This window comes from Heterodontus francisci, chromosome 5 (assembly GCF_036365525.1).
Source record: "Heterodontus francisci isolate sHetFra1 chromosome 5, sHetFra1.hap1, whole genome shotgun sequence".
Classification (NCBI taxonomy): domain Eukaryota; kingdom Metazoa; phylum Chordata; class Chondrichthyes; order Heterodontiformes; family Heterodontidae; genus Heterodontus; species Heterodontus francisci.
This window is the reverse complement of record NC_090375.1, coordinates 128,495,200-128,518,473: the sequence shown is the minus strand read 5'-3', so window position 1 is coordinate 128,518,473 and position 23,274 is coordinate 128,495,200. Positions and strand designations below refer to the sequence as shown.

Here is a 23,274-nt window from a genome sequence, read left to right as displayed (position 1 = left end):
ACTCCCTTAGCCTTGGTCTCTCCCGAGACGCCCACAAGGCAGTGGGGTTGTTGGGGCCCCTACACAGGTGTAGGATGGTGCCGGTGGGAGGAGGGGATGCAAGGGGGAGGGGTAGAGGGAGGAGGGGGGGGTGCAGGGGAAGGGGGTGCGGGGTGAAGATGGTGCGAGGGGGGGGCGGGCTGGGACGGGGTTGTGAGGGGGTGAGCTGAGAGGGTGGAGCAGGGAAGGGGAGGGGGGTGGAAGGGGGGTAAAGGGGGGGGGGAGGGGGGGTGGAATCTGGTGCAGGTAATAAGCCATTTCCTCAGTGCCCACCATCGACGTCCGGAAAGCTCATCCACGTCCTTCGGGAGGTGAAGCATCATTTGGCAGACTTAGAGGTGATTACATTTGCTAAGGGTTTTTTTTTTCTGCAGTGGTTTAAATCAAGGCATGCAGCATTGCCGACAGTGCGCTGCAGATGCTCTCCGAGCCATCTCCCGCGGGCGCTTTGAAGTTGCGGCCGGGGGGGCCGTTCGTGGATGTTTTGGGTGTTCGGGGCACCTTTTCACAGGACTTCTCTCGGGTCCCGCAGCTCCTTCTTCACCTCAATGGACTTACCGCATGCCGTGGCTGCAGACACTCTGGACTGTGAAGACAGCAGGATCGGAGATTAAAGTATCGGCAGCTGTTCTCGTCAGTTTCATCCGGATCAATTTCATTGAGAAAACAAAGAGCAGGTGTGGCTGGGGGAGGGCAGTGGGCCCAGGTAACATACACTGAACTAACTGTTAACTTTTAGATAGGGCTAAAATGAACTGATTTAAAGAGCCAGGGGAATTTAAACAGTTTAAGAGGGCAGATTGGGGGAGAAAACGTTAGGGATGGGAGCAGATGGCCATGGATAGAGTTGAACAGCAAGGGAGCTTCCAGCCCAGGAGCCATCTTGAAAGGGAAACAATAGGAGAGCGATAGTGATAGGAGATTCAATGGTTAGAAGAGCAGACAGGAGATTCTGTGGTCGCGAACGAGACTTCCGGATGGTATGTTGCCTCCCGGGTGCCAGGGTCAGGGATGTCTCAGATCGAGTCTACAGGAGTCTTAAGGGGGAGGGGGAGCAGCCAGAAGTCGTGGTACACATCAGTACCAATGACATAGCTAGGAAAAGGGATGAGGACCTGAAAAGCGAATATAGGGAGTTAGGTTGGAAGCTAAAAGGCAAGACGAGCAGAGTAGTAATCTCAGGATTGATACCGGTGCCACGTGCTAGTGAGGCTAGAAACAGAGAGCGAGTGCAGCTGAACACATGGCTTCAGAGCTGGTGGAGGAGGGAGGGCTTCAGATATGTGGATCATTGGGATACCTTCTGGGGAAGGTGGGACCTGTACAAGAAGGACGGGTTGCATCTGAACTGGAGGGGCACCAATATCCTGTGTGGGAGGTTTGCTAGAGCTCTTCGGGAGGGTTTAAACTACTTTGGCAGGGGGATGGGAACTGGAGCTACGGATCAGTGGATGGGGTAGCTGTTGAACAGGCAGATACAGAGTGCAAAGGGTCTGTGAGGAAGGTTAGACAGTTGTCAGGGCAAAGTTGCAGCCAGTATAATGGGTTGAAGTGTGTCTATTTTAACGCAAGAAGTGTCAGGAATAAGGGTGATGGCACTTAGAGCATGGATCAGTACTTGGAGCTACGATGTTGTGGCCATTACGGAGACTTGGATATCACAGGGGCAGGAATGGATGTTGGATGTTCCGGGGTTTAGATGTTTCAAAAGGAATAGGGAGGGAGGTAAAAGAGGTGGGGGAGTGGCATTGCTAATCAGGGACAGTATCACAGCTACAGAAAGGGAGGACGTCGAGGAGGGTTTGTCTACTGAGTCAGTATGGGTGGAAGTCAGAAACAGGAAAGGAGCAGTCACTTTATTGGGAGTTTTCTATAGACCCCCCAATAGCAATAGAGACACAGAGGAACAGATTGGGAGGCAGATTTTGGAAAGGTGCAGAAGTAACAGGGTTGTTGTCATGGGTGACTTCAATTTCCCTAATATTGATTGGAACCTCCTTAGTGCAAATAGTTTGGATGGAGCAGATTTTGTCAGGTGTGTCCAGGAAGGTTTCCTGACTCAATATGTAGATAGGCCGACTAGAGGGGAGGCTATGTTGGATTTGGTGCTTGGCAACGAACCAGGCCAGGTGGCAGATCTCTCGGTGGGAGAGCATTTCGGTGATAGTGATCACAACTCCCTGACCTTTACTATAGTCATGGAGAGGGACAGGAGCAGACGGGATGGGAAAATATTTAATTTGGGGAGGGGGAATTACAATGCTATTAGGCAGGAACTGGAGAGCTTAAATTGGGAACAGATGTTCTCAGGGAAATGCCCGACAGAAATGTGGAGGTTGTTTAGGGATCACTTGCTGCGACTGCTGGATAGGTTTGTCCCGATGAGGCAAGGAAGGGATGGTAGGGTGAAGGAACCTTGGATGACAAGAGATGTGGAACAGCTAGTCAAGAGGAAGAAGGAAGCTTACTTAAGGTTGAGGAAGCAAGGATCAGAAAGGGCTCGAGAGGGTTACAAGGTAGCCAGGAAGGAACTGAAGAATGGACTTAGGAGAGCAAGAAGGGGACATGAAAAAGTCTTGGCGGGTAGGCTTAAGGAAAATCCCAAGGCGTTCTACACTTATGTGAGGAACAAGAGGATGGCCAGAGTGAGGGTAGGGCCGATCAGGGATAGTGGAGGGAACTTGTGCCTGGAGGCGGAGGAGGTAGGGGAGGTCCTAAATGAATACTTTGCTTCAGTATTCACTAGTGAGAGGGACCTGGTCGTTTGTGAGGACAGCGTGGAACAGGCTGATATGCTCGAACAGGTTGAGGTTAAGAGGGAGGATGTGCTGGAAATTTTGAAAGACATGAGGATAGATAAGTCCCCGGGGCCAGACGGGATATACCCAAGGTTTTAACGGGAAGCGAGGGAAGAGATTGCCGCGCCTTTGGCGATGATCTTTGCATCCTCAATGTCCACTGGAGTAGTTCCAGATGATTGGAGGGTGGCAAATGTTATTCCCTTGTTCAAGAAAGGGAATAGGGATAACCCTGGAAATTACAGACCAGTCAGTCTTACGTCGGTGGTGGGCAAATTATTGGAGAGGATTCTGAGAGACAGGATTTATGATTATTTGGAAAAGCATAGTTTGATTAGAGATAGTCAGCATGGCTTTGTGAGGGGCAGGTCATGCCTCACAAGCCTTATTGAATTCTTTGAGGATGTGACAAAACACATTGATGAAGGAAGAGCAGTGGATGTAGTGTATATGGATTTTAGCAAGGCGTTTGATAAGGTTCCCCATGGTAGGCTCATTCAGAAAGTAAGGAGGCATGGGATACAGGGAAATTTGGCTGTCTGGATACAGAATTGGCTGGCCCATAGAAGACAGAGGGTGGTAGTAGATGGAAAGTATTCAGCCTGGAGCTCGGTGACCAGTGGTGTTCCGCAGGGATCTATTCTAGGACCTCTGCTCTTTGTGATTTTTATAAATGACTTGGATGAGGAAGTGGAAGGCTGGGTTAGTAAGTTTGCCGATGACACAAAGGTTGCTGAAGTTGTGGATAGTGTGGAGGGCTATAGTAGGTTGCAACGGGACATTGACAGGATGCAGAGCTGGGCTGAGAAGTGGCAGATGGAGTTCAACCTGGAGAAGTATGAAGTGATTCATTTTGGAAGGTCGAATTTGAATGCAGAATACAGGCTTAAAGACAGGATTCTTGGCAATGTGGAGGAACAGAGGGATCTTGGGGTCCACATCCATAGATCCCTCAAAGTTGCCACCCAAGTTCATAGGGTTGTTAAGAAGGCGTATGGGGTGTTGGCTTTCATTAACAGGGGGATTGAGTTTAAGAGACGCGAGGTTATGCTGCAGCTCTATAAAGCCCTGGTTAGACCACACTTGGAATATTGTGTTCAGTTCTGGTCGCCTCATTATAGGAAGGATGTGGAAGCTTTAGAGAGGGTGCAGAGAAGATTTACCAGGATGCTGCCTGGACTGGAGGGCATGTCTTATGAAGAAAGGTTGAGGGAGCCAGGGCTTTTCTCATTGGAGCGAAGAAGGATGAGAGGTGACTTGATAGAGGTGTACAAGATGATGAGAGGCATAGAGTGGATAGCCAGAGACCTTTTCCCAGGGCGGAAAGGGCTATCACCAGGGGGCATAATTTTAAAGTGATTGGAGGAAGGTTTAGGGGAGATGTCAGAGGTAGGTTCTTTACACAGAGAGTGGTGGGTGCGTGGTATGCGCTGCCAGTGGTGGTAGTAGAAGCAGATACATTAGGGACATTTAAGCGACTCTTGGATAGGTACATGGATGATAGTAGAATGAAGGGTATGTAGGTAGTTTGATCTTAGAGTAGGTTAAAGGGTCGGCACAACATCGTGGGCCAAAGGGCCTGTACTGTGCTGTACTGTTCTCTGTTCAATGATTGTAACCGCGACTCCACATTCCCGACTACCCTCGAAAACCTTTCACCCCCCCTGCTTATCAAGAATCTACCTTTGGCTTAAAAATATTCAAAGACTCTGCTTCCACCACCTTTTGAGGAAGAGAGTTCCAAAGATTCACGACACTCAGAGAAAAAAAATTCTCCTCATCTCTGTCTTAAATGGGCTTATTTTTAAACAGTGACCCCTAGTTCTAGATTCTCCCACAACGGGAAACATCCTTTCCACATCCACCCTGTCCAGACCCCTCAATTCAATCAAGTCGCCTCTTATTTTTCTAAACTCCAGTAGACACTAGCCTAGCCTGTCCAAAGTTTCCTCATAAGACAACCCGCCCATTCCAGGTATTCGTCTAGTAAACCTTCTCAGAACTGCTTACAACACATTTACATCTTTCTTTAAATAAGGAGATCAATATTGTAAACAGTACTCCAGATGTGGTCTTACCAATGCCCTTTATAACTGAACCATAACCTCCCTACATTTATATTCAATTCCCCTCGCAATAAACATGAACATTCTATTAGCTTTCCTAATTATTTGCTGAACCTGCATACTAACCTTTTGCGATTCATGCACTTGGACACCCAGATCCCTCTGCATCTCAGAGCACTGCAATGTCTTACCATTTAGATAATATGCTTCTTTTTTAATCTTCCTGCCAAAATGGACAATTTCACTCCATTATACTCCATTTGCAAGATCTTTTCCCACTCATTTAACCTATCTATATCCCTTTGTACCCTCCTTATGTTTGTCCATTCCAGTTAAGGTTGTGCACCCAGAATTGGGAAAAAAAACAACTTTAATTACATTTTAAGTTAAAGATGCTGGTATGAATTTGTTTTTATTAAAGCTTATTGTGCAACTGGAAAAAACAATGTATTAGATCAATCTGAATTTTTCAAAGCACGTTTTGGATTTTGGCGAAAATAAATTGCTAATTCTTTATGCAGTTTAAATTTAAAATGTATGGACTAGTTTTAAATCAATTTGAACATTTACAAAGTACTGACTTCTTAATTTAGTTGCAACAAATCATATTTAAAGACCCAACATCTCCACGGGGGTTCCCCTTGTGCCTCTGAATGCACCCTGGAGAAAAATGGAAGAGAATGGGATCATGTTGGGTTTCCAATACATAGAATTTTTTGGGGGGCGGATTAACCCCCTTGCCCACACTTAAATCCACCCCCCAGTTAAAATTCTGCCCTCCATTAATTGTGTGATTATATGTGTTAATTGTGTGATTATATGCAGGTGAAGGGAGTTAATTGGGGTTTTACTTGAACACTTATAAGCAGACACTCACTGGGAGTGGGAGAGGGTTTTGTGTGAAGAGCTAGATGTTTGTAATCCTTTCATTATGCACAATAAATGTGAAACTGAGTAAATATAGGCTCCAGCCTTATCCTTCTATAACAAGTTTTCTGGAGTTTAACATCCTCTGTTTTCTTTTCCTTTAAATATGTGTCCTCTGCATGATGGCATAGCAAGAGATCCAGCAATTTTAAGAATTGAAGAATTTATCTGCGGACATCAAATATCACAGCATGCTGATGATTGGAACTAACGGCTTTGCCATTCAGGTTCAGTTGTTATCTGCCGAGACAGAGGGCTTGATTTTTAGCCCCGTCAGGGGCCAGGATCATAGGCAGATGGGTGCTAAAAATAGCACTGCCAGTCTGCGTGCCAATTTACTGGTTCCATCCCGACCCCTGGCCATTTTTGAGGAGGCGGGATGGGGTGGGGGCGGGGGGTGGTGGTCGCCAGTGCTACTTGCCCACATGCTGCAGGTAGCCAATTCAAATTATTAGCGGTCACTTAAGGCCAATTAAAGGAGGCCAGCAGGGATTTTCCAGTCAGCCTCCAAGTATCTGCAGGAGGCAGGGGCCTGTTTAACTGCCTGGAGGCAGCCTCCCAGCAGAAGACCAGGGAGCCAATGCTCCAGGCAGACCTAGGGACCCTCCCTGCCTGCCTGGGTGCTACATCAGCCATAGGCCGCCCTGTAGAGAGGCTGCCCCCACAGTGTTGGTCAGTTTGAAAAATACATTTTTAATTTAAACTTTGAAAAGTTGGAGAGAGGATGCCTCCATCTTAAAGTCCCTCACTTACCTTCCATTGCAGCCTGCTGCTGCTTTCAATACGGACATCTTCTGAATGGCCTTCCAGCTGTGAGAGCCTGCCCACCGTCTTTAATTGGACACCCTCTGGCCTTTAATTAGCTGCCCTGGGGAAAGTTACAATGGGCTGGATTTTAAGAGCCGGTCGCCGCTCCTGATGGCGAACTGAAAAAATAGCGGCCTGCATGCCAAAGAGACGCCGCAATCTCCCGCGTGGCGACTCATTTAAATAGCCTGGGCGGCCCGCTCCTTCCAATTACATGGATGGGGTGGGCTGTGCGTTGCCGGCAATGGCGTTGGCGCATCATTTTGAATTTTTACAGTGAACCTCCTCCAAAATGTACAAAATAAAATTGTAAAGCAGCTTTCCAACACCCCCACCCCAATAAACAATAATTAGGTATTTGCCCTTCCCCCAACAAAACACTTATCTTTGAATTCTGACCTTTCCCCCCACAGATTGTACAAAGTTGAAAGTTCACCCCTTCCCAGCATGCCCTGCACTCAATGTTGATTTGATCCCGCCCCCTGCACTGAAAATTTTAACTCCTCCAGTCTCCCCACCAGCGTCATGCCAGCTTTCCCCAAATTGAAAATTGAAGGCATGGTAGTGCCGGCTGCCGCTCTGAGGATCACAGCGGGCCCGGATGATTGAAGATAAGTTTATGTTAATGTATTCATGTTATTGATTTTAATTTATTTTAATATGTAGATGTAGATCCCGTCGCCCAGTGGAGGTGGGGGAGGTGCTGGAAGATGTTTGCAACAGAGACCTGCCATGGAGTTCGACGCCAGGAGTGCCCAGCCCGATCCTCCCAACGGCAGCGAGGCTCCGTGGCGGCACCTCCCCCAAAGGAGCCCGATGTCATGGGTTTGGTAAAATCCAGCCTAGTGCGGGCGTCTGACCCACATTTGAGCCTGATGGCGGGGTTCAGAAGTCCACAGGGAAAATCCTGCCCAAAAAGGGGACATAAGGAAGTCACCTCCAAACTAAATGAAAGCACTTCTACACCTAATGTGAAGCCACCGTGTAAAATCACAAAGCCTTGGCATCATCTGTTTCTGAAATGGAACTGATACGGTATATTAGCATTTGATTTTTGTTTCAAAAAATATTTGGAGAATATAGTATTGGACAGTAAAGTTAATTCAGGGCTCATGAATGAGTAAGAACGATAATTAATGGGATGCCCCACCTCGGACGCAAGATAGAAACAGGAACATTACACCACCAAATGGAAATTTTTCTGAAATAATTTTCTTCAGTGAATTGAAAAAAAATCACCCGAGTGCAATTTGCTCAAAGATATCAATCAGCTATGAATGTACACTCCAGTGGAAGTAAGAAAAATGTAGTTCAGAATAGTTGATATATTTCTGTTGGAGATGTTTGTGTTGTTGTCTATGCACTTTTTAAGGAAATTGCATTTAATATCCTGGCCAATACTTGAAGCATCGTGACCCTGCAGGGGAGAAAAGCAAAAATCTCCAGACAAACACCCCCTGAAAGCTCAAGAATGGCTTGCATCGGATGGCACATGTGGCATGATATTGGAATACAGGTATGTGCGTGCAAATGTGATATATTATGTCTGAAGCAACTAGCATGTGGAAATGCATGGTAAGTTTGTGCAGAAGTATGGGTCTCAGACAACATCAGTTACTTGACAAAGGCACGAGATGAAATAGTTAATGTGGCTCAATAGAGTGAGACAACCTTTTAAATCGTCAAGGCATTGATACATACTCCACAGAGAAACCAAATTTAAAACAATCACGATAGAGTTAAACACAGTGGTACCTTTCAGAGGGATTAAAATGAAAATAAGGAGCAATACAAAACTTGAATTGGGATAATTGAGGGCTAAGGAGAAATAATACTTACCAAGAATTATCCACAAGATGGTTACCGGTAAACAGACAGCTGGAGAATCTCTATGTCCATAATTTATTGATAACACAGTAAAGAATAGCTTTCTGTACAATGCATTATGATTTTCTTTGCTGTATCATGATGTGTTGTCTTCGGTTCCTACTCTAAACATTGTTCCCCAGCTACCAATTCCATCCCTCTCCCTGGCAACAGTCTGAGACTAAACCAGACTGTTCGCAACCTTGGTGTCATATTTGACCCTGAGATGAGCTTCCGACAACATATTCGTGCTATCATTAAGACTACCTATTTCCACCTCAGTAACAATCCATATTTAATCTTCATTATTCCAGAGGAAAATAATTAATTTTAGAACTGTATAACTATAATTTTCATTCCTTGTATAATTCTAATGAATTTTCATTGTACTCATTGTATAGCTGTAACATCTTTTCTGTAGTGGGAGGCCCAGAGCTCCATGTAATACTCCAACTGTATCTTAATCAATGTCTTGTGCAAATTAAATAGCACCTCCTGGCGTTTATATTCAATGCCCCATGCATAAAACCCAGAATTCTATTTGCCTTTTTATAGCCTGTTCAACCTGCACTCCATGTACTTCAAAGGTTTATATCTTTCTCTTCTATACTGTTAAGAGCTATACAATTTATGATACAATTCCTATCGCTGAAGAATTTCCAAAATGTGATACTACACATTATGTATCTGACACCTATCTTCCCATTCTGTTAACCTGCCTTCAATATCTTGTATTCTTCCTCAATTCGTCATTCTTCAAATTTGGTATCATCAGCAAACTTTGATGTAATTTCTTATACCTAATTCCAAATAATTTATATAAAAGGAAACAAAAACAGTCGCAGCATTGAGCATATGGCATTCCACTACCAAATCCTGGAGACCCAAAACATTCATTTCACCCTTAGTCTTCCTTCTTGTACCATTGTAATTCCCTTACTTTCCCTTCAATACTATGGAAGCAAAATTGGATAGTAGCACAAAATGGGCATAACAAATCAGCATCCCTTTTTATACACCACCATATTTCTTTTCCATTTACCTCAATAGGAAAAAAATGGATGGAGATTAAAGTGGTCTTCTGATTCACTATCTCCCATTTCTTGGTGCTGCCCAAGACTAATTCCAGCCTCTAACACCCCACCTGCCCCAAACACGGGCATCTTTATAAGGATGATGGAGATCCACTGCATTGCAAATTCCTGCATGCCAGGGCCTCAATGAAACAGAATGCATGCTCAGACAAGGTCTGCCTCTACAAGAGAGGCAGAAGTAGGTACCACTTGGGAATTTTGCTGTGGTCAATACTTGAGCCTCTCAAGATTGCATTTTTTTTAAAATTAGAAATGTTCAAGTTGTCCCTCTTTGGAGCTGCTAGGCGCAGTGTTCTTGTTTTGGGGGTTGTGAGATGTCATAGATTCAGCCCAAGTGGCCTAGGAGGGCTTCATTTGCAGCCACATTAAAGGTCTTCTCCTGACCTGTGAACCTTGGCAGGATAGTGGTGAAGGTCCCAGGTAGGTCTATCTGAGCATTTAAGCCAATAAAAAGGCTTGACTTGGGTTAGGTCTGAAGAAATAGATATGTCTTTGCTTCTATTTATTTTCTTTGAAATACAAATATTTGACAATCTTGTACCTGTTGCTGCAGAGTTTGGATTTGATCTTTAGCAATGGTCAGTTCCAACTCCGTCTTCTGATTATCATGTTGATGCTTCAGGATTTCCTGGAAATTCTGTTGCTGCTGTTGCTTTTTCACATCCAGTTCATTTTTTAGCTCCTCTTTGATTTGTCTGGGCAAATAACAAATATAAACATTTCAGACACAAGCAAAAAGTACTGTTTGTACTCATACAAAAAGTATGGTTAGATGTTGTGATGTGGGACTGCAGAGTTCTGTTGAAGCATGAGCTCAATTAGAGGAATGGCATCAAAAGAACTTTGCAGCTCAGGAGAAGACTCTTCATCCTGTCATGTCTCTGCGAGTTGTTTGTTGTACAAATTAAAATCTAATTCCACTGCCCTGCTCTCTTCAAGGCCTCTACCATCTCCTGCTATTTATCCAGTTTTCCCTTAAAGGGTGCATTGGTGAACTACTCCCTATGGCAATGCATTCTATGTTCCAACAACCTGCTGAGAAAAGAGATTACTCCGATCATCTTTGCTCAATCTCTTAATGACCATTTTAAATTGGTGACCCTTTGGCTTTCCCTATTCATTCTATCAAAACCCTTCATTATTTCAAACATTCTATTCAATTTCCACTTATCCCTTTTTATTCCAGTGAAAATAATTCCAGTACCTTTAGTCTCACATGATAACCACAGATTCCCATTCCTGGGATCATGCTTTTGAACCTAAGAGTACACTCTTTACGGCTTTAAAATACTTTTTCCAATTATGTATGGAATTTATAAATAGGTGCATAGAACAACCCATATTTTCAGGGAAATATGTATTTGAACCCCCAGGGATCTATCTACTCATATTTGAAAGCTTCCACCTGCTGAACTGTCAACCTGTTTTCTAACTTTTCTGCTAATTAATTTGTGTCAGATCCCTTCTTAACTTACCAGTTCAGCACCCTTATCCTTTTCTATTATACTGTGCCGATCTACATTGTTCAGTCTTAGACTTTCCTCACTCCAACCAAATTAGATTAAATCCATCTCCACTCAATCTGTTCTATCTGTAAAAACATTGCTGCCATTTCAATTCAGGCGAAGGCAACTTTTTGGTGTATTTATTTGATTGCTCCTCAACTTACCTAAATGCTCCAGAACTTGAATCTCTTCCTACTATACAGGCCCAGAAAGGAAAGTCAAGCAGAGTGTATAACCGGTGGCAGATCTGATACAGCCAATTTTAGGCTCCTGCTCAAGTTGAAAGTTCCAACCAGTCAAGAGCCATACAGTCTGGAAAGGTTTTGTTTCAATGTTCCCAAACAATGTAATGACAGTGAACCTTAAACCTGTGTAGAATAGATTCTGACAGTATAGTATAAATATTAAAAATAAATGGATTAAGATGCATAAGTTAAATTACAACAAAGAGGAGAATTTCTCCTCTCCACCCCTTTCCCTTTCCAATCATTTCCACAATTTACACCCTACTCACCCCCCATTACCCCTATTTTTTCTCCTTACTACTTCCCTCTTGCCCCACCCATACCCCTATGCTTTCAAGGTCTCAAACCCCTATTCCTCTCTTTCCCCAACTGTTATGAATGTTGGACACTGGACTTTGTAACATGATTATGTTTTTAAAAACTGTGATTTTTACAAGTTAAAGATGAAGTCCGAGAAGACAGATGACCTCACATCCACTATACCGAAGAACAAGACAGAAATCGTGGTTACCAGGACAACAGAGAACACTAATCCAATAATTTTTTTTGAAAAACAGAAACTGCAGAGGAATAACACCTGAAAAACAATGGGTTTCGCCCTTCCGGACTTTTGGATTGTAAACAAGGAGCCAGTGATTCTGAGGATGCAAATATACCAGGCAGCTGTTAACACCTGGGAACAATGGAAGGCCTAGATGACTCTGCAGAAACCAGACTTCTGGACTTTGCATATTGGAAAAGGACAATAAGCTCTTGATGTTTGATTCCAGATAAATTTAATACATTTTCTGAAGGCAGACAGTAAGAAAGAAAACAAGTGGCAGCCTCAGAACAGGCTGTAAGAAAGGAAGCCAACCAGATGTGGCAGCCTCATGGGAGACAGAGGGAACACCTGGTCTTAGACAATAATGACACAGCGAAAGGCTGTGGAGACATGAACCTGTGTTGAAAATTGAAGCTTGAGAGAAGTAGAAGATCACCAGGATCACCAGGAATTGCCTTATTCACAGACGTCCAGGTCAGAACCGCTCAGAGAAGTGAATAAAATGGACATTAATTTTGAAAAGGTCTGATAGATTCAACCCATTGCTACTGGGAGGAGTTTGGGACTTTTAACTGCAAAGATTTCACAAAGGACAACGGTGTAACGTATAAGTGTGTTTTTTTTTAATTCATTCATGGGATGTGGGCGACGCTGGCCAGGCCAGCATTTATTGCCCATCCCTAATTGCCCTTGAGAAGGTGGTGGTGAGCTGCCTTCTTGAACTGTTGCAGTCCATTTGGGTAGGTATACCCACAGTGCTGTTAGGAAGGGAGTTCCAGGATTTTGTAAAAATTAAAATTAGATGCATTGGGGGCTATCTTTCAAAATTCTATAGACTCTGGAATGGTTCCTGCAGATTGGAAGGTGACAATTGTAACCCCACTAATTAAGAAAGGAGGAGGGAGAAAACAGGGAACTACAGACCTGTTCACCTAACATCAGTCATAGGGAAAATGCTAGAATCTATAATAAAGGATGCAATAACAGGACACTAAGAAAATAATGGTAGGATTGGGCAGAGTCAACATGGATTTATGAAAGGGAAATCATCTTTAACAAACATGTTGGAGTTTTTTGAGGATGCAACTAGCAGAATAGATAAGGGGAACCAGTGGATGTGGTATATTTAGATTTTCAGAAAGCTTTTGATAAGGTCCCACACAAGAGGTTAGTAAACAAAATTAGATCACATGGGATTGGGGGTAATATACTGGCATGGATTGAGAACTGGTTAATGGACAGAAAGCAGAGTAGGAATAAAGTGGTCTTTTTCGGATTGGTAGGCTGTGACTGGTGGCATATCACAAGGATCAGTGCTTGGGCCACAGCTATTCAAAATCTATATCAATGATTTGGATGTGGGGATTAAATGTAATATTTCCAAGTTTGCAGATGATACAAAACCAAGTGGAAGTGTGAGTTGTGAGAAGGATGCAAAGACGTTTCAAGGGGATTTGGACAGGCTAAGCAAGTGGGCAAATATTTGGCAGATGGAATACAATGTGGAGAAATGTGAGATTATCCACTTTGGTAAAAAAATCAGAAGTGCAGAGTATTTCTTACATGGTGAGAGGCTGGGAAGTGTTGAACTTCAAAGGGACTTGGGTGTCCTTGTTCACATCACTGAAAGCTAACATGCAGGTGCAAAAATCAGTTAGGAAGGCAAATGGTATGTTGGTCTTTATTATAAGGGGATTTGAGTATATGAGTAAAGATGTCATACTGCAATTATATAGAGCCTTGGTGAAACTGCACTGGGAATATTGTGTGCAGTTTTGGTCTCCTTACCGAAGGAAAGATATATTTTTCACAGAGGGAAGGTTGACCAAACTAATTCCTGGGATGGAGGGATTGTCCTTTGAATAAAGATTAAATAGGCCAGGGCTTTATTCTATGGAGTTTAGAAGAATGAGAGGTGATCTCATTGAAGCATACAACATTCTTACAGGGCTTGACAGGGTGGATGCAGGAAGGATATTTCCCCTGTTCTGATGAAGGGTCACTGACCTGAAACATTCTCTCCCCACAGATGCTGCCAGACCTGCTGAGTATTTCCAGCATTTCTTGTTTATATTTCAGATTTCCAGCATCTGCAGTATTTTGCTTTTATTTTAGGATATTTCCCCTGGCTGGGGAATCTAGAACCAGGGGACACAGTCTCAGAATAAGGGCAGGCCATTTAGAACTGAGATGAGGAGGAATGTTGTCGCTCAGAGGGCAGGGAATCTTTGGAATTCTCTGCCCCAGAGGGCTGTGGAGGCTCAGTCGCTGAGTACATTCAAGACTGAGATTGATAGATTACTATATATTAAAAACATCAAGGTATACGGAAAGAGTACAGGACAATGGTGTTGAAGTAGAAGATCAGCCATGATCATGAGCAGGCTCAAAGGGCTGAATGGCCTACTCCTGCTCCTATTTCTTACGTTCTTATGTTCTCAAGTAAAGAAAACACCTGTCTTTGTAATTTGGGGTATCAGCTATTTACAAAGTACTATTTAGTTACTGGAGATTTCTTTTAGTTTAATTGTTACAATAAAAGTCATAAACGTGAAATCTTGTGTAATTCTTTAAATTTATCTGGAGGTTCATATCTTGTATTTTTAACGTTAACGGTCTCACTGAGGTCATAACACCAACCTTAATCCAATGCCCTTTCCTTACCCATTTCTTCTTCCTCACAGTTCCTCTTTGCCCCAAACTGAACTTTAAAACATAGCTAAGAGCTTGCTTTCCAGCTTTAATTTTTAAATATTTCAGATTTAATAATGTATTAAGTCGCTTGCATTATACGTGCCCTCATTGAGGTGCACCACCCTTACAGAGTTCCCCTTTGCCATCGGTGATCTGCACCTCCAGGTGCCACAAAGAATGTTTGGGCTTCTGATAGCCTGGCTTATCCTCCTTTTCCACCCGCAAAACATACTGATTTTCCTCCCTTCAACCCCTCCTGCTTCACCCACCGCTTACGTCGGTTCCAGTCGCTGACCTCCAGGTCCAGCGATTTTGAAATGCCCCAAAACCAGCCAATTGCCTCTTAACACCTGTTCTGGGCAGAGCTAGTTGGCAGGGTGTAAATGAGGGTGGCATTCGGTGTAGATGTATTCTTTTCAGATGTTAAAGGGGCATTTTATTGGAGTGCAAGATTAAAAGTGAGGAATGGCATGATGTCTTGATGTAGTATAATAGAGTTAAAGAAAATGTCCAGGATGGGATTTCTCCAAATTAGTACCTCACTGCCTTGGTGCAAAACTGGAAGCTACTCTTCTTCCTTAAGCAACTCTTTTTGGTCCTTCAAATCCTGATCATCCACCTATTTCAGTAATATGTTAAACCTGCTATTATTATCCTAAAAATCTTGTTTTGATTATGTTGTAGGACATGTTCTCGGTTTTACTTATGAGGAAAGATTTGAGAAAGTGGTGCTGTTTTCATTATAACAGAGAAAATTCAATAGAGATGTTTAAAATTATGAGTGATTTTGATAACATGAATAACAATATTTTCAATGGTTGTGGAGTCAGTAACACGAAGGCATAAATTTAATATCAACAACTTGTATTTATATAGTGCCTTTAATGTAATAAATATCCCAAGCCACTCAGAGGCAATTTGGCCCTGAGCCATATAAGAGATATTAGGGCAGATGACCAAAGCTTGCGAAAAGAGGTAGGTTTTAAGGAGCATCTTAAAGGAAGAAAGAGAGGTAGAGAGGCAGAGAAGTTTAAGGAGGGAATTTAGAGCTTAGGGTCTAGGCAACTGAAGGCAAGGCCATCAATGGTAGAGCAACTAGAATTGGAGATATTCAACAGACCAGAATTACAGGGGTGCAATTAACTTGTAGGGTTGTGTGGCTGGAGGAGATTATAGGGATAGGGAAGGGTGAGGACATGGAGGGATTTGAAAACAAGGATGAGAATTTTAAAATCGAGGCATTGCCTGACTGGGAACTAATGTAGGTCAGCAACCACAGGAGTGATGGGTGAATGGGATTTGGTGCGAGTAAGGACATGGACAGCAGAGTTTTGGATGGCCTAAAGTTTATAGAGGGTATAATGTGGGCGGCGGTCCAGGAGTATGTTGGAATAGTCAAGTCTAGAGGTAACAAAGACATGGATGAGGATTTCGGCAGCAGATGAGCTGAGGCAGGGGCAAATTTGGGCAATATTACTAAGGTGGAAATTTGCGGTTTCAGTGATGCATGGGTATGTGGTCGGAAGCTCATCTCGGGGTCAAATATAATACTAAGGTTTCTAACAGATTGGTTCAACCTCAGACTATTGCCTGGGCGAGGAATGGGCTCAATGGCAAGGGAACAGAAGTTGTAGCAGGAACCAAAGTCAACAGCTTTAGTCTTAATAATTAATTGCAGGAAATTTCTGCACATTCAGTGCTGCATGTCAGACAAGCAGTCTCATAATTTAGCAACAGTGGAGGAGTCCACCAAGGTGGTGGTGAGGTAGACCTGGGTGTCATCAAGTGTACACATGAAATCTGCTGCTATGTTTTTGGATGATGTCGCCAAGGGGCAGCATGTAGATGAGAGTTAGGAGGGACCAAGGATAGATCCTTGGAGGGATACCATAGATAAAGATGTGTAAGTGGGAAGAGAAGCCATTGCAAGTGATTCTCTGGCTATGATTAGATCAATAAGAATGGAACCAGGCGAGTGGAGCTGGATAATAGTGGAGAGGTGTTGGAGGAGGATAGTGTGGTCAACTGCATCAAAGGCTGCAGACAGGTCAAGAATGAAGAGGAGAGATAGTTTAGTTTGCAAACAAACAGTCACATTTGCAACTTTGATATGCGCAGTAACAGTACTGTGGCAGGGGAGGAAACATCATTGGAGGGATTCAAACATGGAGTTCCGGGAAAGATGACTACAGATTCAGAAGGCAACAATACATTCAAGGACTTGAGAGGAAAGTAAAGCAGGGGATGGACAGTGGTTTTCATGGATGGAGGGACAAGGTTTGTTTTTTTGAGGTGAGAAATGATGACAGCAGATTTGAAGGAGACAGGGACTATACCCAAAGAGAGTGAACTGCGAACAATATCAGCTGACATGGGAACCAGGAAGAGAAGTTGGATGGTCAGCGGTTTAGTGGGCATAGGATCGAGGAAACGGGTAGATCGCATGGACAAGATGAGCTCAGAGAGGGCATGAGGGAAGATAGGAGAGAAACTAGAGAACAATGCAATTTCAGGGCAAGGGTAGGGCAGTTTGCCCAAGTGGGCTAGACGAAGAGAGGAAACTGGCAATGGCAGCCAATCATACGGTCTTAATCTTAGTGACAACCAAGTACACAAGCTCATTGCACTTATTGGAGGTGAGGGTGGAGGAGACAGGGGAGAAGGGTTTATGAAGACTGTTTGCAGTAGCGAAAAGAAGCCAGGGGCTATCATTGCACTTCAGGATGATCCTAGAATAGTGAGCAGTTTTGGCAGATGAAAGCAGGACCCAATAGTGAGTTACTTGAAAACAAAAAGTATTCTTATAGCACAGTAATAAAAAGATGAAATGAAATTATGTCTTGAAAGTATGGCTATAAAATATAATCAATAAAGTGTCTATTTCTGCTTTTCCAACAGGGATCCCAGCTGCACAGTCTCAAACAATCAATATTATAAATTATTACAATTTCCAGTTTTCCAGGTGGGCACTCTTTGACAATCTTTAAGTCTTGCAATAGTCAGTAAGAATTGAAAGTGCGATTAGTTCCATTACAGGTTTTTAAGTTGATCATTCATATAGTTTGCATTTTCCTCAATTGCCTTTTTAATTTGTACAAATTTATTTTGCAGAACTGGCCCTGCTGCTAACTTTAGAAGTGAACTTGCTTTTACAAGTATAGCTCATTAATAGCAATTTGTATGTATAAAATTTGAGTAAATTGGAATGCTTCAAGTGTTTATATATTCAATTTACTAGATCAATGTAACATAAATTTGGAGAAAATGAACCTTTTTTGTATACAACAACACAGACAACTTATATTTATATAGCACCTTTAATGAAACAAAACATCCCAAGGTGCTTCACAGGAGCATTATAAAGCATAATTTAACATCAAGTCACATAAGATGATAAAAGGGCAGATGGCCAAAAGCTTGGTCAAAGAGGTAGGTTTTAAATAACATCTTAAAGGAACAAAGGGAGGTAGAGAGGTGGAGAGATTTAGGGAGGGAATTCCAGAACTTAGGGGCCTAGGCAACTGAAGGCATGGCCACCAATAGTGGGGTAATTAAAATTGAGGATGCTCAAGAGGCTAGAATTAGACGAGAGCAGGTATCTCAGAGGCTTGTGCTGCAGGAGGAGATTGAAGAGATAGGGAAGGCCAAGGCCATGGAGGATTTGAAAACAAGGACAAGAATTTTAAAATTAAGGTGTTGCTCGACTGGGAGCTAATGTAGGCAAGCACAGGGGTGAAGGTGAATGGGACTTGGTGGGAGGAAGGACATGGGCAGCAGAGTTTGGATGACCTCAAGGTTACAGAGGGTAGAATGTGGGAGGCCAGCCAGGAGTGTGTTGGAACAGTCAGGTCTAGAGGTAACAAAGATGGATGAGCGTTTTAGCAGCAGATGATCTGAGGCAGGGACGAAGTCAGGCAATGTTACTGAGGTGGAAATAGGCGGTCTTAGTGAAGCCGTGGGTATGTGGCCAGAAGTTCATCTCAGGTCAAATAAGACACCATGGTTGTGAACAGTCTGGCTTTGTCTCAGACAGTTGCCAAGGAGAGGGATGGAGTCAGCAGCTAGGGAACAGAGTTTGGAGTGAGGACCGAAGTCAATGGCTTCAGTTTCCCAATATTTAATTGGGGGAAATTTCTGCTTATCCAGTACTGGATTTCTGATATGCAGTCTGATAATTTAACAGTGGAGGAGTCAAGAGAAGTGGTGGGAGGTATAAATGACCGTCACCAGCATACATATGAAAACTAACGCTGTGCTTTCTGATGATGTCACCGAGAAGCAGCATGCAGATGAGAATTAGGAGGAGGCCAAGGATAGATTCTTGGGGTTCATCAGAGGTATGGGTGCAGGAGCGAGAAGAGAAACCATTGCAAGTGATACTCTGGCTACCATTAGATAGATAAGAGTAGAACCAAGCAAGTGCAGTTCCACCCAGCTGGATGACAGTGAAGTGGCATTGGAGGAAGATAGTGTGGTCAACTGTGTCAAAGGCTACAGACAGATCAAAAAGGCAAAGGATGGATAGTTTACCTTTGCCACAGTCACAAAGGATGTCATTTGTGATTTTGATAAGAGCCGTTGCGATACTGTGGCAGGAGCAGAAATCTGATTGGAGGGATTCAGACATGGAGTTCCAGGAAAGGTGGACATGCATTTGGGAGGTGATAACATGTTCAAGGACTTTAAGATGAAAGGAAAGTTGGAGATTGGATGATAGTCTGCAAGAACAGTGGGGTGAAGGTTTTTTTGAAGAGAGGGCTAATGATGGAAGATTTAAACAGAGGGACGGCACCTGAAGAAAGAGAACTGTTAACAATATTGTCATGAAGACCCCCATCTGCCAAGAATGAGGCATATTAACTTTGTCATAACATTAATTTTTAAACTGTTGTTGGAGAGAAGAAATTACTTGTAAAAGAGATCACCAGACACTGGGCTGGAGGACATTTGTATACTAAGAGACAGTGCTTGGAGAGACAAAAGAATTGCTCACTGATTCAATTAACAGAGATTGGGCTGGGCAAAGGTGATCCACATCTTGTCGGGGTAAGAGACAGCACTACTCCCACCCCACCAAGTGCTTTGGAATCCACAAACGCAGAAGTGATTAAACGAGCTGGTCACATGACTAACCTGCTGGTTAAGGCTTTTTGAACTAGACAGTGGACAGTTTGAAGTCAGACTGCAGAGTGCAACTGAAGCTGGAACAAGGGCTCTCTCCCACTTTCTCACAGGCCTCCAGACCCAATGAAGACACATAAACCTCGAGAGAAAAGACTCCTACATCGAAACAAATTGAAGCGTGCCCTGGGCCCTAACGAACAGCAAGATTTACCGCCAACCAAAGACTCCACATTGAACTGAAAGGACCGTAAATAACTACCAGATATTGCCTAAAACTTTCCACCTTTATTCCTTCTACTTTTTCTCTCTCTATCTGCGTGTTTATAGCCCGTATGCATGCTGGTGTGCTCGTGCCACATACTCGTAGTCGTTAACTGAATTAGAGTTTAAGATTAATAAACTTCCATATTTCTTTTTAAATCTAAGAAAACCTGTCTGAATTGATTTCTTTGCCTTGCAATTAGAAAGCAGTGAACAAGGATTCACTGAGGGGAGCTAAAAACACAGTGTTTTAAATTTAAACCCTGTTACACTTAAACCAGGCAAAGGCTGAGAGGTTTCACCTGGATGTAACAATATCAACTAGTACGGAGATCAGGAGGGGAAGTCAAGTGGTCAGCAGTTTAATGGGAATAGGGTCGCGGGAGCAGGAAGTGGATATCATCGACAAGATGAACTTGGAGGGCTTGAGGGGAGATAGGAGAGAAACTAGAAAAAGATGCGAATTCAGGGCTAAGGCAGGGGGAGCTTTTGAGGAAACTTGGCCCAGTGGACTAGTGGAAGAGAGGGAAGAGGCAGAGGCAGCTGATTGAATGGTCTCACACTCAATGAAAAAGAAGCCCATGAGCTCCTCGAATTTATTGTTGGAGGTCGGGGGGGAGGGGGAGAGAGGGGTATCAGAAGGAAATATAGAAAAGAAGCTGAGGGTTATCTTTGCATACCGGATGATCCTGGAATACTGAGCAGTTTTAGCAGATGACAGCTACACCCATTATGCTTTATGCGGTCTAGCCAGATCTGGCAGTGAATGGTTAAACCAGTTGTTTGCCATATCCTTTCAAGTCTGTGTCCTTTGGGTTTAAGGGAGCAGAGATGAAGGCCATACCAGTGGAGCGACCAGGGTGAGAGGGAATAATGGTTTTACTTGGGACTAGGACATCAAAGATGAAGGTGAGGACACAGTTGAGCAAATCAGTAGCTGCAGAAATGTTGTGGCAAACAGAGGGCCAAAGGCTAGACAGTTGAGATTTTGAAAGTGCAGCTGTAAATGAATAGGAGAAAAGCTTTTTCTTGGGATGGATACAGAATGACGTAATATTGAGGAGTGGAAGGGGGATATAGGTGGAGAGTGAGAGCTGGCCTTTTCTCTGATTGATACAATGCGAGTAGGGAGACCATGTGAGGTAGCAAGATCAAGGGGATTGCTGTGAATATGGTTGGGGAGTTTACATGGAGGGACAGATTTAGGTAGGATAAGACAGCAGTGAACTCAGAGGACAGAGACCACGATGATTTGAGGTGGAAGTTGAAATCACCGACGATGAGAAATCATTTGATACGGAGGCTGAAGGAGGAAAGCTGTGAAGATACCTCAGTGAAATTTTTTTTTTAAATCATACTTGGGAGGGCAGTAGAAAACAAGGATTTTAAATGAGAGGTGAGAGGGTGGAACAAGGTGAGGAGAAGGTGGCAGAGGAGTAAGGTGTCGGGCCAAGGTGTGATTTGGTGATAAGAGCCACACCACCACTGCGACGGTCTTTTTGGAGCAAATGTGGGGAGGCTTCATTTTGGGGGAAGGTGTCATCAGCCCTCAGCCAGATTTCTGTCAAGACTAGGATGTCAATATAATCATCCACAATAAGATCAGGGATGGGAAGGGTGTTGTTCATAAGTGATCGGACATTCTGGAGGCAGATACATAGAGGGGCATTGAGAGCTGATCTGCTAGCAAAGTCCACTGGGTTAGCAGTGGGAGGGGTAAGTTGGACAGGAAGGAGATTGGCAAGATTAGCCCTCAGCAAACATGCTGGGTGGGAGATTAATCAAGAGAGAAGGATAGGGCAATGGGGTTGCTGCTTGTAATAAGCCAGCGCTGAGTGTCTCGATGAGCCTATCGGAGGTGCCAAGAGAGGCACAGAGGGTAGCTGTAGGCTTATCTAAGAGGGAGTCAGGCCTGGGATGGCAGCAAGAGAGCAGGAAGGTCCAGGAGTACTGAAGAATTGGGGTAGTGATTTGGGAGGGTAGTGTACCCGAGAAGGGAGAAGTGAAAGGAGGCATGATAATTGTACCAGATTGCTTATTTTATGACATTAAAGGTATTTTTTCTTTTTCTCCCTTCTTATAAGAAAATTAGTTTCTTAACTATATTGTAACTTTTTCTAATAATGTACAATGAATTCCAGAAACTACTTCCAGTATTAAGCTTTGATCAAGAAAGGAGGGATCAGAATGGATTAGTTTGTTTACACCACAACCCTGCATACTATATACTAGGGATGGAAATTCAGGGCTAGTCATGAGTTAGACTTGACAATTAAAAAGATTAATACATTAAAAAAGCTAAAATTTTAATCTTAAATTGCTATACTCCTTAGATATCAAAAACAAACCTATCATCATGCACTGCCCCAAATAGGAAAAAAGGATACCAACCAACAAGGTTACTCGCGAACTTTTATTGAGTTTCATAGGTTTACTAGATTGATTCTTGGGATGAGAGTATTATCTAATGGTTGGTTGATGTTCGGCACAGACTCGGTGGGCCGAAGGGCCTGTTTCAGTGCTGTATCTCTAATCTAATCTCATAATCTAAATCTAATGTGGAGAGATTAACAGCAGGGTTTTCCATTTTGGGTTGGGACCCTGATGTCAGGGCCAAATGCAGGTCTCGACCTGGCACTGTGTCGGCAGCTGTCAACAGACATTGATTTTGCCTTGATTGGACAATCAGTGGCCAGAGAGCACATGTGCCATCCAATTAAAGAGGGCAGGTGGGCTTTCAAAGTTGGAGGGCCAATAGAAGGCCCTCCAGCATGGAAGGTGCTGCAGCCTGTCGTTGCAGGTATGGGAGATAGCGGGTGCCTCCATCCTGAGGTACCCTCTCAGCACTTTTAAAAGATTTGAACTAAAAAAATAACCACAGCTGCTGGACCACCATTATGGAGGGGAAGCCCCTCCACATGGTGGCCTGTGGCTGCAGCTGTGACCAGGTAGGCAGGGGGTGGAGTAGGGGGGAACCTCAGAGTCATCCTGGAGCGTGGCCCCTGGTCTACCCAGAGGGCTGTGGATGCTCAGTCATTGTAAAAATTCAAGACTGAGATTGTTAGATTTTTAGACATTAAGGGAATCAAGAGATCTGGGGATAGGACAGGCAAGTGGAGTTGAGGTAGAAGATACATAGAGGTAGATTCGCTGGAGTTCAGAAGAGTGAGGGGGGAATCTCATAGAAACCTATAAAATTCTAACAGGACTTGACGGGGTAGATGCAGGAAGGATGTTCCCGATGGTGGGGGAGTCCAAAACCAGGGGTCATAGTCTAAGGATATGGGGTAAACCTTTCAGGACT

The 23,274-nt window shown here is 43.6% G+C and overlaps 1 protein-coding gene across 7 annotated transcripts in view; it reads right to left on the bottom strand.

Annotated features, from left to right (window-relative positions):
* The window catches only part of LOC137370043 (polyamine-modulated factor 1-binding protein 1-like), a 719,669-nt gene that overhangs the window by 203,753 nt on the left and 492,642 nt on the right, over window positions 1–23,274 (bottom strand). For all 7 annotated transcript variants that reach the window (XR_010975068.1, XM_068032077.1, XM_068032078.1 and 4 more), the window contains one exon: window positions 10,139–10,292. Coding sequence is in view for 6 of the 7 variants with exons in the window: in XM_068032077.1 (XP_067888178.1) it covers window positions 10,139–10,292 (154 nt within the window). In the remaining variant the exon portion in view is untranslated. The remainder of the gene's footprint in view (window positions 1–10,138; window positions 10,293–23,274) is intronic.